Raw genomic sequence first — 13,298 nt, forward strand, 5'->3', positions numbered from 1 at the left:
AACAAACAAGGTGGAGTAGGGAGCCCAGGGAACACCTTGCTGAGGTGGCGATTTCCAGGCTGAATTAGGAAAAGCATCCGGCTTTTGGGAGTGTGCTTAGAGGTGAGCCAAGCCCTAGGGGCAGGGATGCCAAGCCCTAGAGACAGGATGGTTGGTGTGTTTTGAGCCACAGAAAGAAGACCAACCAATGTGGCCAGAGAGCAGGGAGATGCAGACAGTGATTTGAATTTTAATCTAAGGGTAATGGATGCCACCAGGTTTTTTTTTTTTTTTTTTTTAAGATTTTATTTATTTGACAGAGATCACAAGTAGGCAGAGAGGCAGGTAGAGAGAGAGGAAGGGAAGCAGGCTCCCTGCTGAGCAGAGAGCGCAGTGCGGGGCTCCATCCTAGGACCCTGAGATCATGACCTGAGCCGAAGGCAGAGGCTTTAACCCACTGAGCCACCCAGGCAACCCCCCCCTTTTTTTTTTTTAAGATTTATTTATTTATTTGAGAGAGAGAGAGAGAGAAAATGAGCTGTGGGGGAGGGGCAGAGGGACAAGCTGACTACCTGCTGACTTGGGGTTTGATCTCAGGACCTTGAGATCTTAAACTGAGCCAAAGTCAGACATTTAGCCCACTGAGCACCCAGGCACCCCAACCACTGGGAGATTTTAAGCAGAAGAGAGACTTGATCTTAAAGCAGGGGATTGGGGGGCACCTGGGTGGCTCAGTGGGTTAAAGCCTCTGCCTTCGGCTCAGGTCATGATCTCAGGGTCCTGGGATCGAGCCCCGCATCCGGCTCTCTGCTCAGTGGAGAGCCTGCTTCCTCCTCTCTCTCTCTCTCTGCCTGCCTCTCTGCCTACATGTGATCTCTGTCTGTCAAATAAATAAATAAAATCTTAAAAAAAAAAAAAAAAAAGCAGGGGATTGGAAGGAGGATGGTGTGTGGAGACATGTCTGTGGTCTTTTTGATTAGCAAGTGAAGGAGTCAGGAGCTGAGCTGACAGCTAATACTAAAGGTGGCGACAGGGAAGAAATCTTTTCCTTCTGCTCCTTCACAAAAATAAAAATTAATGTATTAGTGATTAGTGAATGTCAAATGCACAGTTTCACAAGCATACTCAGTATCAGAGCTAATTTGACTTTGGATATGCAGCCATTTTGAACAAGCCTACTTCTGCTTCTCTGAAGTTCAGTTTTCAAGTGACCATGACTGGGTTTGCCAGCACGTCTCACTTAATGGCCCCTCACGCACGCCTGCGTTAACTGGAGGCAGCTGTACCTGACTCTCATTGGCTGACGCCATTTTCTGTCTGCCAGTCTTTCAGGGTTGACCGGTAGGTGGCGCTTTGCTTTCTGGTCAGCCAGTCTGAGGCCTGAGTAACCCAAGTCACAGGCAGAGACCCTTCCTTCTGATGGCCATGGGCCCCTTTCTCTCCCTGTGAGTAACATGGGTCATTGTTGTAAACACGTGGACAGAGCATTCCGAAATCATATGGCCCCTGTAGAGTCTGAGCAGAAAACTGACTTAAGCTTTCCAGAATTTGGTGAATACACTAAGACTGTAGCACAGGGAGGCCAAAATTCTAGTTCTTGAGGTTTTGGAGGAGGATTTGAACCCTGAGACCAGCCACTGGGTGCCTCATTTAAAACCCAAAAGACCGAATGAGTGGGTCGGGGTAACAAAGAAGCAGAGAGAGCCTGTTTCTTCCCAGAAGATTCCTTTAAGCCTCTGCTGGGCCATAAGAGTTATTAAAAATCTTGTCCATCTTCTTCCCCTTCTTATTAGTTGAGCCCCCCATTTTCCTGACTCGTGTCAAAGGACTGCAGGTTCACTCTCCCCCAACCCTGGAGAGGCCCACATCACGTTCGTCCCCTTGTCAGGAAAATGAGGGGAGCTACAGACAAGAAAGCCTTAGTGATGGTTTAAAAACATACTTTAATATGGATAAAGCATAAATAATTTAGAATGCTCTTAGATATAAACAATTATTAGCAAGGAAATAGATCACTGGGCCATAAAAGCCAGGGGTAGTGAGAGCTCCCGAGAAGGTCGTGGGCTGGTCTGGTTTTAGATGAATGGAGGGTGGTTGTTGAACCTGGGGTGGGCACAGAGGAGAGCTAGCCGCCAGGTGGCCAGCTGCCAGCTCTGCCTTTCCCTGCTCAGCCCTCTTTTCTGATCCACACATGGACTATAACTCCGGGCCATACTGGCTCAGACATCCTCAGAATTTACCATCAAAAACCCCTGTGCAACTGATAAACAAAAACAAGACAAACAAAACAATAGCCACAATAATACAAACCCCACAACCACCAAACCCCCCCCAAAACCTCAAAAAACCCAAACTTATCAACTTAATGTTTGATGACCTGTCCTAAGGGACTAACAGATACAAACTAACGTTCTTTTGCTTTCTTTGCTTTGGTTGGCCAAGCAACATTTTTGAATAAAGGGGAAAATCCTCTTGTAGTCTCCACCACCTGAAAAATTAGGTGATTTAAATATTTTTTCTTATTCTGAATCAAATCTCACTGATGAGTTTGCCTCATTAAAAAAAAAAAAAAAAAAAGAAGGGACACCTGTGTGGCTCAGTGGGTTAAAGCCTCTGCCTTTGGCTCAGGTCATGATCCCAGGGTCCTGGGATCAAGTCCCGCATCGGGCTCTCTGCTCAGCGCCAGGGGAGGGGGGGGGCTGCTGTTTCCTTCTCTCTCTCTCTCTGCCTGCCTCTCTGCCTACTTGTGATCTCTGTCTGTCAAATAAATAAATAAAATCTTAAAAAAAAAAAAAAAAAGAAGTAGAAGAAGTTCACAACCATCCAAAACCGTCCAAAACCAAGAACTTAGTTTTCTGGGCTTCCATTTACTCTCCCACCATAAGCTTGTTATGCTGTTCTACTCGGTGATTTTCAATAATGTTGGAGAGCTGCAGGCCCTTGCTGTGGGCGGATCTGCTATGTCATGCTCATCTGTTCCGTTACTGTTGGGTTTAGAGAGGTTTGTTTTATTTTTTTGCGGTTTCAAATACTGCCTTTACCTTTCCTTTGCAAACCCCGGATGATGACATGAATCCATTGCCCGAGATAAATTAGCTGGAGGCTGTTCACGTGCAGTAGCTGCAGAGGTGAGCAGCAAAGGGTTAAAAGAATTGATTTTAATTAAGCAGAAGTGTCTTCAGCAGCCCTTGTCAGCATCTCTCCCACAGATTTCTGATGCTAAACTTAGCTGCTTCTAATGTGCTGGCATCTCCATTCTCCGCCTGAACTTATTAGCCAAGCCTTCAATGAAGAGCGTCAGTGATGTGACAGTTTGAGATGTTAAAATGGAAACTTTGAAACAGTCTTCCTCCTTCTGCCTTATTGCTGGCAGACAGTTCTTGATTACCCACATGTGAGCCAGCAGTGCTGGTGTTTGCCTCCTTCCTTTCCCCTGGGGCCTCACAAAGGGCCTTCCAGCGGGGCCGGCCATGGACTTCATATCCCCCAGAGGCCCCAGAGGTGGCCCTTGGACTTCGTGACCTCTGAGATCACACACATACACACACACACACACACACACACACACGATATAGAAGAGGTACAGGTAGAGGACTGAGAGGGTAAGACACTTGCAGCTCATCTGCCATTGGCCTGTGAAAGCATTTGCCATCAACATTTGATGACAGATTGTGTTAGATTGCCATGGTGCTATAATCCAAATGATTAGAATTTTAGTTATGTATACAAAGATTTGAAAGTGTTCATTTATTCAATGTAAACATTTTAAAGTATAACGTTTATGTCGCTGTTGCTCTTGTTTTATTATCTTTTAAAACACTGGGAATCTCAAAAATTAGTTATAGCTTGGGCCTCCCTTCATGGGGTCCTCACTCTCCACTGGATCCATTCCCCTGCCCAGGCAGGGCTGTCCGTTGAGTACTGTGACAGCAGACAGAAAGGTGACAGGGCCCAGGCTGCCCAAGAAAGCTCAGGACAGTCAACAGCCATGGTCGGTTATCCCTTCTTTTGCTTCAACACATAAAAAAACAAAACAAAACAAAACCAAAAAGCCAAAAAGAAACAAAAAACAAAACTAAAAAACCAAAAAGCCACTATAGTAGGTATATAGAATTATCTAGGTTATCCATTGATTATGACCTAAAACCACAGGACCTTAGTGCCTGAGTTGAAACATTGGGAGCCAGATGTGTTTTGGAATTCAGGATTTTTAAGTTTTATTTTAGAAAGGTAAATATGGTGCATAGATCTTATATTATCTAACACACTCAGCATGGCCTAAAATAAATCCATTAACATTTCTGCAGCAAAACATATGAATATTCACACGAAGCAGGATCAATAAGGACTATAAATAGCCTCATGTCACACCAGGTCAGGGTTTGCATTAAATAAGATTGCTGAGATCTTCCAGGGGAAGATGGGATTTTTTTTTTTTTTTTTTTTTTTTTTTAGTAATTGTGCATTGTGGATCTTCTATTTTACTTCTTTTTTTTTTCTTTTTTTTTTTAAGATTTTATTTATTTATTTGACAGATAGAGATCACAGGTAGGCAGCGAGACAGGCAGAGAGAGAGGAGGAAGCAGGCTCCCTGCTGAGCAGAGAGCCCGATGTGGGGCTCGATCCCAGGACCCTGGGATCATGACCTGAGCCGAAGGCAGAGGCTTTAACCCACTGAGCCACCCAGGCGCTCCTCTATTTTACTTCTTAAAGTGTTGTCTGTTTCTTGCCCATTCATTTAGGAAAGACAACTTAGGAATGGCTTTTCGAGCAATCTGTGTGAAAGTAGCATGAGGCATTTTTGCTGGAAGAGCAAAGAGACCAGGATGATGGGCAGGCCATCTTTTGAAGGACTGGGAAAAAAAAAAAAAATCAATGTTTATGCCTTTGGGTGTTGTAGTTGTGTTATTTATCAAGCAGGCTAACTGGGGTGAAGCAGCTCCCACTCCTTTCACATTGTTAAGCACATCAAAGGAGGATGGTCAGAAGAGGGGGCCCAGTTACCCTAATTACAGCTTGCCAGCTGGCCACAGGCACCTTAACGAGTTCAGGGAAGGAAATTGGGTTGATGCTCTGGGATGGTTGCATAAATTTACTTCCATTCTGATCCGAAAAAATCCCTTCCAACCCTGTAATTCTGCAACATCCTTGTATCTTCTAATTAAGAATATTGGTGGAAAGCTTTTTAATACATTATAAGAAAAGTAGTTGCATCCCGGGCTTTTCAGAACCAGTAACTCTTCACTCTTGAAGATGCTACCGGCAATAACCATGACCCAGCCTGGGATTCAGGCTGGGCCAAAGAGTATCAGTGCTGGCTGCAGGGGCCTGCAGGAGACTCCTGGCTGGTCAGGGAGTGAGCGGAAGGGAAGGAGAGCCTAGGAGAAGAATGGAGGAGAGGTGACCTCTCTCCTCATGGATCTTTATGAAGGACCGTTAGATTTTGAACTTTTTGAGTGCAGGGGTGGTACCTTATTTATCTTTTTGTACTCCCGCTGCATACCTTGCATGAACTGGATTGCTAACGACAAACATGTGGCATTATCTGCGCTAAGGTGCCCCCTGGGTAAGTCTTACGGGGGTAACTTGGGATGCCCCGGTCCTGAGGTCGGTAGAACTCAATGTGTTATAGAACTCAGTTTTGTTTGGCTGGTTTTGTTGACTCCCTGTGCTCAGCACTACTAGGATCCATGTGGAACTTTAGTCCAGGGGGTGTCTTTTATCTTGCCCTGAGATGCATGCTGGAAAGTGGACTGGAAAGAGCACCTGGGGTTCCTGATCACATCCACATCAAACCAATCACAGCTGTGATCAACGAGGACTCATTAAACCACCTCTAAGATGATCAGACCCAGGGTGGGATGTAGTAGATGCTTGATAACTAATTGCAGAATCACTGATTAACATTTAAAAATAGTAAAGTCTTGCTAAGACCCATAAAAGAAATAGAAATATACTTCCTACATTGATTGCACACGCATAGGATGTTATGGGTTGAGTTGTGTCCCTCCCCAAATCCCTAGGCTTGAAGTTTTTTTTTTTTTTAATTTTTTTAAAAGATTTTATTTATTTATTTGACAGACAGAGATCTACAAGTAGGCAGAGAGGCAGGGAGAGAGAGAGGAGGAAGCAGGCTCCCCGCTGAGTAGAGAGCCCGATGCGGGGCTCCATCCCAGGACGCTGATATCATGACCCAAGCCGAAGGCAGAGGCTTTAACCTACTGAGCCACCCAGGCGCCCCGCCTCGGCTTGAAGTTTAAACCGGCAGTACCTCACAATGTGACTGTCTTTGGAGACAGGGTCTTTAAAGAGGTGATTAAGGTACAATGAGATCATTAGGGTGGGCCCTAATCCTATAAAATGACCAGTGTCCTTAAAAGAAGAGTCCATTTGGACACAGTTAAGGAGGGAAAACATTAGAAAGAGAACTAGAAGACCACCATCTACAAGCCAAGGAGAAAGGCCTTGGAAGAAACCAGCCCTGCTGATAGCTTGATCTCAGACTTCTTGCCTCCAGAACCGTGAGAAAATTTCTGTTGTTTCAGCCACCTAAAGTTCTGATGCTTTGTGACGGCAGCCCAAGCAAACACAGAAGCACTGGGAGATGTGCATATAGAGCTAAAATAGAATTCCACAGTATATTAAAAAAAAATTTTTTTTTAATTAAAAAAAAAAAAAAAAAAAGGAGGGCTGCCTGGGTGGCTCAGTGGGTTAAGTCTCTGCCTTCGGCTCAGGTCATGATCTCAGGGTCCTGGGATCGAGTCCCGCATCGGGCTCTCTGCTGGGCGGGGAGCCTGCTACCTCCTCCCTCTTTCTCTCTCTCTCTCTGCCTACTTGTGATCTCTCTCTGTCAAATAAATAAAATCTTAAAAAAAAAAAAAAAAAAAGGAGGGTGCCTGGTGGCTCAGTTGGTTAAGCATCTGCCTTTGTGCCTTCGGCTCAGGTCATGATCCCAGGGTCCTGGGATCAAGTCCCACATTGGGCTACCCGCTCAGTGGGGAATCTGCTTCTCCATCTGACTCTGCCTCTCTGTCTCTCATGAATAAATAAATAAATAAATAAATAATCTTAAAAAAGAGAGAGAGAGAGAATTCCTCAGTATCAGCATTGACCTAAGACTAAGAATCCAGCTACAACAAAGACGTTTTCTTCATTTGAGTTACACTTGGTATCTTTGAAGTGAGGATCACCCCCCCCTTTTTAAATATCCTCTTTTACAAAATCTTGTTGGGCAAGTTGGAAACAATGCTTTCTCTCCTCTCAGTATGTTTTCTGGTAATAATCGGAAACAGGCCTGCCCATCCCACAAATAACAGCTGTGGCGTCTCTCTGTGTGCCGACTCTGAGACGTGAGGGTCTAACACAGAGGAACTCTTTTTTTTTTTTTTTTTAAGATTTTATTTATTTATTTGACAGAGAGAGATCACAAGTAGACAGAGAGGCAGGGAGAGAGAGAGAGAGAGAGAGGGAAGCAGGCTCCCTGCCGAGCAGAGATTTCGATCCCAGGACCCTGAGATCATGACCCGAGCCGAAGGCAGCGGCCTAACTCACTGAGCCACCCAGGCGCCCCCACAGAGGAACTCTTGCATATGCTTTTTTGTGACTCCTTGCTTTCCTCTTTCTCAGAACAACTTCAAAAGTGTCTTGGAAGAATTAATAACGTCACCAAACGGCACCCCCATGACAGAGTCTGTGGGAAGGGGGTGGGCGGATGGGGGCATGTTTGTGGGTTCATGGTAACCCTCCCCACCGACCTGAAGCAGAGCGCATAAAGACAACAGAAAATAAGGCAGGTTTTTGTCAAGATTTGACAAGTGCCCTCTTCCAAAAAGAATTTAAGTGGCACAGACATGCTTACATATCACCATAAAATAAACAGAGAGAAGTGATACAAGTAAGAAAAAGGAGCAATGAGGTTTGCAAGGCAAGATGGCTCTAAGGGTGAGGTCAATAGCAAAAAGCATGACATCAAGTGCCCAACTCTTGCTCACGGTGGGCGGCTGATTAGCTTTAGGGAGTTTCAGCAGCTCTGTCAGAGACAGAAATTTCTATCAGTGACATCAAGCTCAGTGTCCATGAGGTCCACAGATGGAAGGCACAATCATTCGTGACACTGAGGGCAGAGAAAATCATCCTTTTGGTTAAGTCCTCAGGTTAGCTTATTTCTTATAATCTTTTTCTATTCTGTGTGAACTGGTGGTGTTGCGCTGAAATTCATTTCACCAAAAACACCTTTGTGGAGCTGGAAGGGGAGAGGGGCTAACGAAATTAATGTTTAGTATAAAATCAAAGGGAGCATGTATAGTATATACACAGCTTTCTTCTTCTTTTTGGTGGGGTTTGGGTGGGGGAATGTTCTTGCTCCATGCCTTATTTTGGAATAACAGAATCACAAGAATTTGACACAGTAAGGGTTTTCAGTAACCAAGTCCCCCATTTTTTTTTTTTTCCCCTGGGTGAAGAAACTAAGACTCAGGTTAGGTAATTTCAAGGTCACACAGTGATTAGGAGCAGATCTGGGGACCAAAATACACATTTCCTGCCTCTCAGCTTAGTGCATTTGGACATCAAAGGATGCTTAAAATCTTAGTTTGAACTCAAGTTTTCAGAGGTCATTAAAACTACATTACTCGTAAAAAGCCTTGCTTTTAGGCATTCAGCTCTGTGCAGACAGTTGAATGCAAAACAGAGTTGTTTTCCTGTGATTGGGTCATTGTTCTATTATTATATTTTACCTGTTGATACTCCAGAGATCAATTTTTTCTAACTGCCTTATTGTTCTATTACCAGCATTCCTTAGAAAGACCTTATTATATACGAACATTTTCTTTGTTGTGGTGCCAGTGAAAACATTGATGTAAATGTAGGAACATTTGCTCTTCACAAGGTTTGAAAAAAGCAGAGGAGTATTATTTTTTGATGAGTCCATTCCTTTATGAAAGAATTATTTCCATCATGATCTTTGGAGAACTCAAAGTGATACGTTTGCCATAATAATCTAGAGCAGGAAGTCACAAGATAAGATTTTTATCCTTTTTGGGAAAATAAAATCCCTTTAGATTTTAAAAACAGAATTAGACAAAGGGTAGGAAATATCGAATTATTGCAGATCGAGTGTCCTTTTAATTTGAAACATTTCTTTTCTGAACGCACATTTGGTAAAGGGTTCAAGCAATGTGCCTTTATGTGATTTGAGAGCAAGCAGAATTCTGACACTTAAAAATGGCATTAAGGTCGTTTTTATTTCCTCCCTTATTGCTGCCTTCTCTGAGTTTGCTTTTCTGCTAGTGTTTCTGATCCCCAGAGCTCTATCAAAAGGATCAAGGGAAATCTGTTACTTCTGGCCTTCTCTTTTGAGTCCCCAAATCTGTCTCTGTCACCTACAGAAATGCTCAATATATCCCCAAAGCAATTTCCAGCCAATAGATGCAACCTCCATTGTATGTGGGATAAACCAAAGTATGAAGAAGAGAGGCACAGGATTTGGAACAAACTGGATACTCCAATACTTCACTAGGTGTTCATTTCTGCTTTCGTGACCCATCTCTGGCAAAAGCCTCATTCTGATCCCCTGGCCATCCCAAAGGAGCATCCATAGGGGTCCACTGTGGTGGAACAGAAGCATCTAAATCCTTGGAGCGTCACTTAAATACTAAAAATACTGTGTTTGGGAAATTTTTATCAGAGTTCTGATTTTAGTGTTCTGGAAGGACAGATAATTATACATACATGTGTTGGTACAAAAAAGTAAATCGGTCCGCTTTCTTTATGTCACCCAAATTATCTCCTATATTCTGAATGGTTGAAGTATGTGTTCTCCTTACTCAGCTATTTTACCTCAATCCCAACATCCTGGATTTAATTTGTATCATTTAAAAGCTTTTATTTGGGGCACCTGAGTGGCTCAGTCGGTTAAGCGTCTTCTTCCAGTGAGGGTCATGATCTTGGGTTCCTGGGACAGAGCCCCACATCGGCTCCCTGCTCAATGGGGAGCCTGCTTCTCCTCCTCCCCCTCCCCACCTTTTGTGCTCTCTCTCAAACAAATAAATAATGAATAAGAAAAAAACAAAAGCTTTTATTCATTCATTGAAAAATACAATGATATGTTGAGGCCTTAACATGTGTCATGCTCTGAACCTTAAAACATAATTTAGCACATGAGAAACACATTTAAAATATTATTTATAGGGACCATGACAAATACTAATGATAATGGTAGCTGAAAAGGAAAACAGACATTATATGATGCTTGCAACTATATAAAAATGTGTCAGATCAGGTATAGGACAAGGGGAAAAGAAGACTGTTTTATCTTAGATGTGAGTGATTCTAGAAGATCTTTTCCTTAAAGATAGAACCTTTATTTCATAGCTTTAAGAACAAAACCCAAAAATAAATTCAAATATACATCACCATCCAAGCAAGATAATCCTGAATAATTCAAGTTATCAGAATATGCTCCTGTGTTCTTTACTTGTACACCTCCCATACCTAGCGTACAGTCTGGCGCATAAAGGTTTTGCCAATGTTTATTGAGCGAATTCAAGTTAATTCCAGCGTGAGCATTATAGCTTCTTTACTAATTTGGAGTGACCACCTCATCAGTTGACCTGGTTTTCACAAAGGCCTGTCTGGCATGTGCCTTGTAGCAGGCAACACTGTAACCAATCATTCTGTTCTCTTTGCATTATTTATAGGGATATTTTGCACCATTTCCCTCTGCACGTATGCTGCCAGCATCTCCTATGATTTGAACCGGCTCCCAAAGCTAATTTATAGCCTGCCTGATGATGTGGAACATGGCTACAGCTGGTCTATCTTTTGTGCCTGGTGTAGTTTAGGCTTTATTGTGGCAGCTGGAGGTCTCTGTATTGCTTATCCGTTTATTAGCCGGACCAAGATTGCACATCTAAAGTCTGGCAGGGACTCCACGGTATGACTGTCCACACTTGAGTTCCCTGCTCAGTGGCCCATCCACGATGCAGACGGCTCCTGAGAGGAACGGAGTGGAGTTCAAGTCGGATCCCAAGCACAAAACGGTCTTTTTACATTCCAACCTGTTGCCTGCCAGCCCTTTCTGGATGACTGATAGAAAAAATCATGCAAAACCTCCATACCTTTCTACGGACAAGACTACTGTGGATTCAAGTGCTTTAATGACTATCTATGCTTTGACTGTGAGACGGAGGGAGCGGTGCCATGGAACATTTCTAGGTTTAGAAAACAGAGGAAATTGCAATGGAAAAAAAAATTTGTATGATTGCCATTTATTTCAGAAAGTTTGTATATAACAATTACCTGAGAGTCATTTCTATTTGCTAAAGGATTCATAACAAAGCAAGTATAATTTTCTTGTCATCGTATGACGCTTGTTCAGTTTTAATGCGGTATCTTTGGAACTTGTCCTGAGGGTGTCTTGTTGTGTCAGCACCAAATATTCGTGCATTATTCGTGGATGTTCTTTGTCAACAAGAAGATTCCCCTTCTGTTGCCTTATTTATTTATTTATTTATTTATTTTCAACTGGCGTCTCTTCTCTGTCTTTGTACTGGAATCCGGGTCCTAAGGGAGACAGACCAACCGCGTAAGAGCTAATCTGTGACACTATGCAGTATTGTTCGATGTTTTACCTGTTGTTTAACCTCTGTCTCTTTCTGTTAACTGGATTTCTGCATTAAATGGCTGCCCTCTTGTTAACCTGGGTGTGTCTTCTTTCAGTGGTGGACGGATGGGTCTCAGCCATGTGGACAGAGGGACACTCTCTTGTTTTACTAAGACTCTTATGAAGTCTTACTAATTGCTTCATTTCAACTAGGTGGGTCACTAACCTGCTGTTGACAAAAGATGTCATTTTCAAACTTCTTTGAAAACCTTACCTTGGTGTTCTAAGTTTTCTTCTTGCTCTTCCTTTTACCACCTGCTTGGTAATGGGCTAGTGCTAAGGATACATAGTTTCTCCTTTGTCCTTGGATCTCCTGGGGCAGTGGGTTTCCATTTTGGCTGCACATTGAGAATCACCTAGTGAATTCCTCAACCACACCTGAACTGGGCCCCTCCTCAGGCCAATTGACTGGGAATGTCTGCAGCTGGACCCAGGAGTGAGTATTTTTGGAACAACATCCCAGAAAGTTCAGATGTGCAGCTGGGACTGGGAGCCACTGTTCTGGGCCAGAGCCGCAGTAGTATCCTCCGCCGTTAACATTTATTTAGCACTTCATGTGTGCCAGTAATGGGCTATGTTTTGTTTTGTTTTGTTTTTCCAGGTATGATTTCATTTAACCTTCTGGAAAGCTCTGTGAGATAGGTACAATGATTCCATTTTCGTGATAAGGAAGCCGAGGATCAGCCTCAGGATGTTTGCTTCATTTTTTCTCAATCCTTTCCCCATGGCAGGGTATAGGACAAAAGTTAAAATCCTTCCATTGTGTCCCCTTATCTTTAGATAGACAGGTTGGCACCAGCTAACTTCCCAGCTTTTCCTTTTTTTTTTTTTTTTTAAGATTTTGATTTATTTATTTGACAGACGGATATCACAAGTAGGCAGAGAGGCAGGCAGAGAGAGAGGAATAAGCAGGCTCCCTGCTGAGCAGAGAGCCCATGCGGGGCTCCATCCCAGGACTCTGGGATCATGACTTGAGCCGAAGGCAGAGAGGGCTCAACCCACTGAGCCACCCAGGTGACCCCCAGATTTTTCTTTTAATTCCAACATTGTCCTGTTCCCTCCACACGTGGTGGATGTGATGCCACATCCAGAAGTAAGACATTGTTTCAGATTTTAATTTTGTGAAAGATGCACTTTTCCTTTATTATAAAAACTGATTTGGAACTTGAGAAAGGGGAACAATAGTGAAATCCACCCCTTCCTGCGCCCCTCCCCCACAAATAAAGCCTGAACTGCAAATGACAGTGTCCACATATTGTCACGTGAGCCTTTTCAGAGAGGTTCAGTGAGTCCGGTGACCACAAAAGCTCCTGAGACCCGTGGAGAGACTCCTTAGCAATCTCTCAGGCCTGTTTAATAAACCCATCCCTCAGAGTGAGATCAGAGACATAGAAAGGGGAATTATTTTCATTTATTACTTATGTGAGAAATTCTCAAAGCAGGAGAGCTGTTTCTTTGAAGTCTTCTTTAAAGATCCCCATAGAGAATGTCAAGACTCTTCATTTATATTCCAACCACCAAAGCAGTGTCTGAGTGAGTGACTTTTGAAGTTTCTGAGAAGCTTCCTAGGGATTTGAGGTGAGAATGGAAGAAAGCCTCGGAGTGACAGAAGGTTGAAGGGTTCACACACCAGAAAGGTGCCCAGAAGCCAGGGGAG

At 43.4% G+C, this 13,298-nt stretch overlaps 1 protein-coding gene across 1 annotated transcript in view; it reads left to right on the plus strand.

Moving 5' to 3' along the window:
• The window catches only part of LOC111158493 (transmembrane protein 178A), a 50,761-nt gene extending 39,097 nt beyond the window's left edge, over window positions 1–11,664 (plus strand). The window contains exon 4 of the mRNA XM_022520549.1: window positions 10,677–11,664. Coding sequence (XP_022376257.1) covers window positions 10,677–10,918 — 242 coding nt within the window. The 3' untranslated portion in view covers window positions 10,919–11,664. The remainder of the gene's footprint in view (window positions 1–10,676) is intronic.
• Window positions 11,665–13,298: the final 1,634 nt, after the last annotated feature.

Source organism: Enhydra lutris, unplaced genomic scaffold, assembly GCF_002288905.1.
Source record: "Enhydra lutris kenyoni isolate GAN:26980312 unplaced genomic scaffold, ASM228890v2 scaffoldscaffold59, whole genome shotgun sequence".
Taxonomy (NCBI): Eukaryota; Metazoa; Chordata; class Mammalia; order Carnivora; family Mustelidae; genus Enhydra; species Enhydra lutris.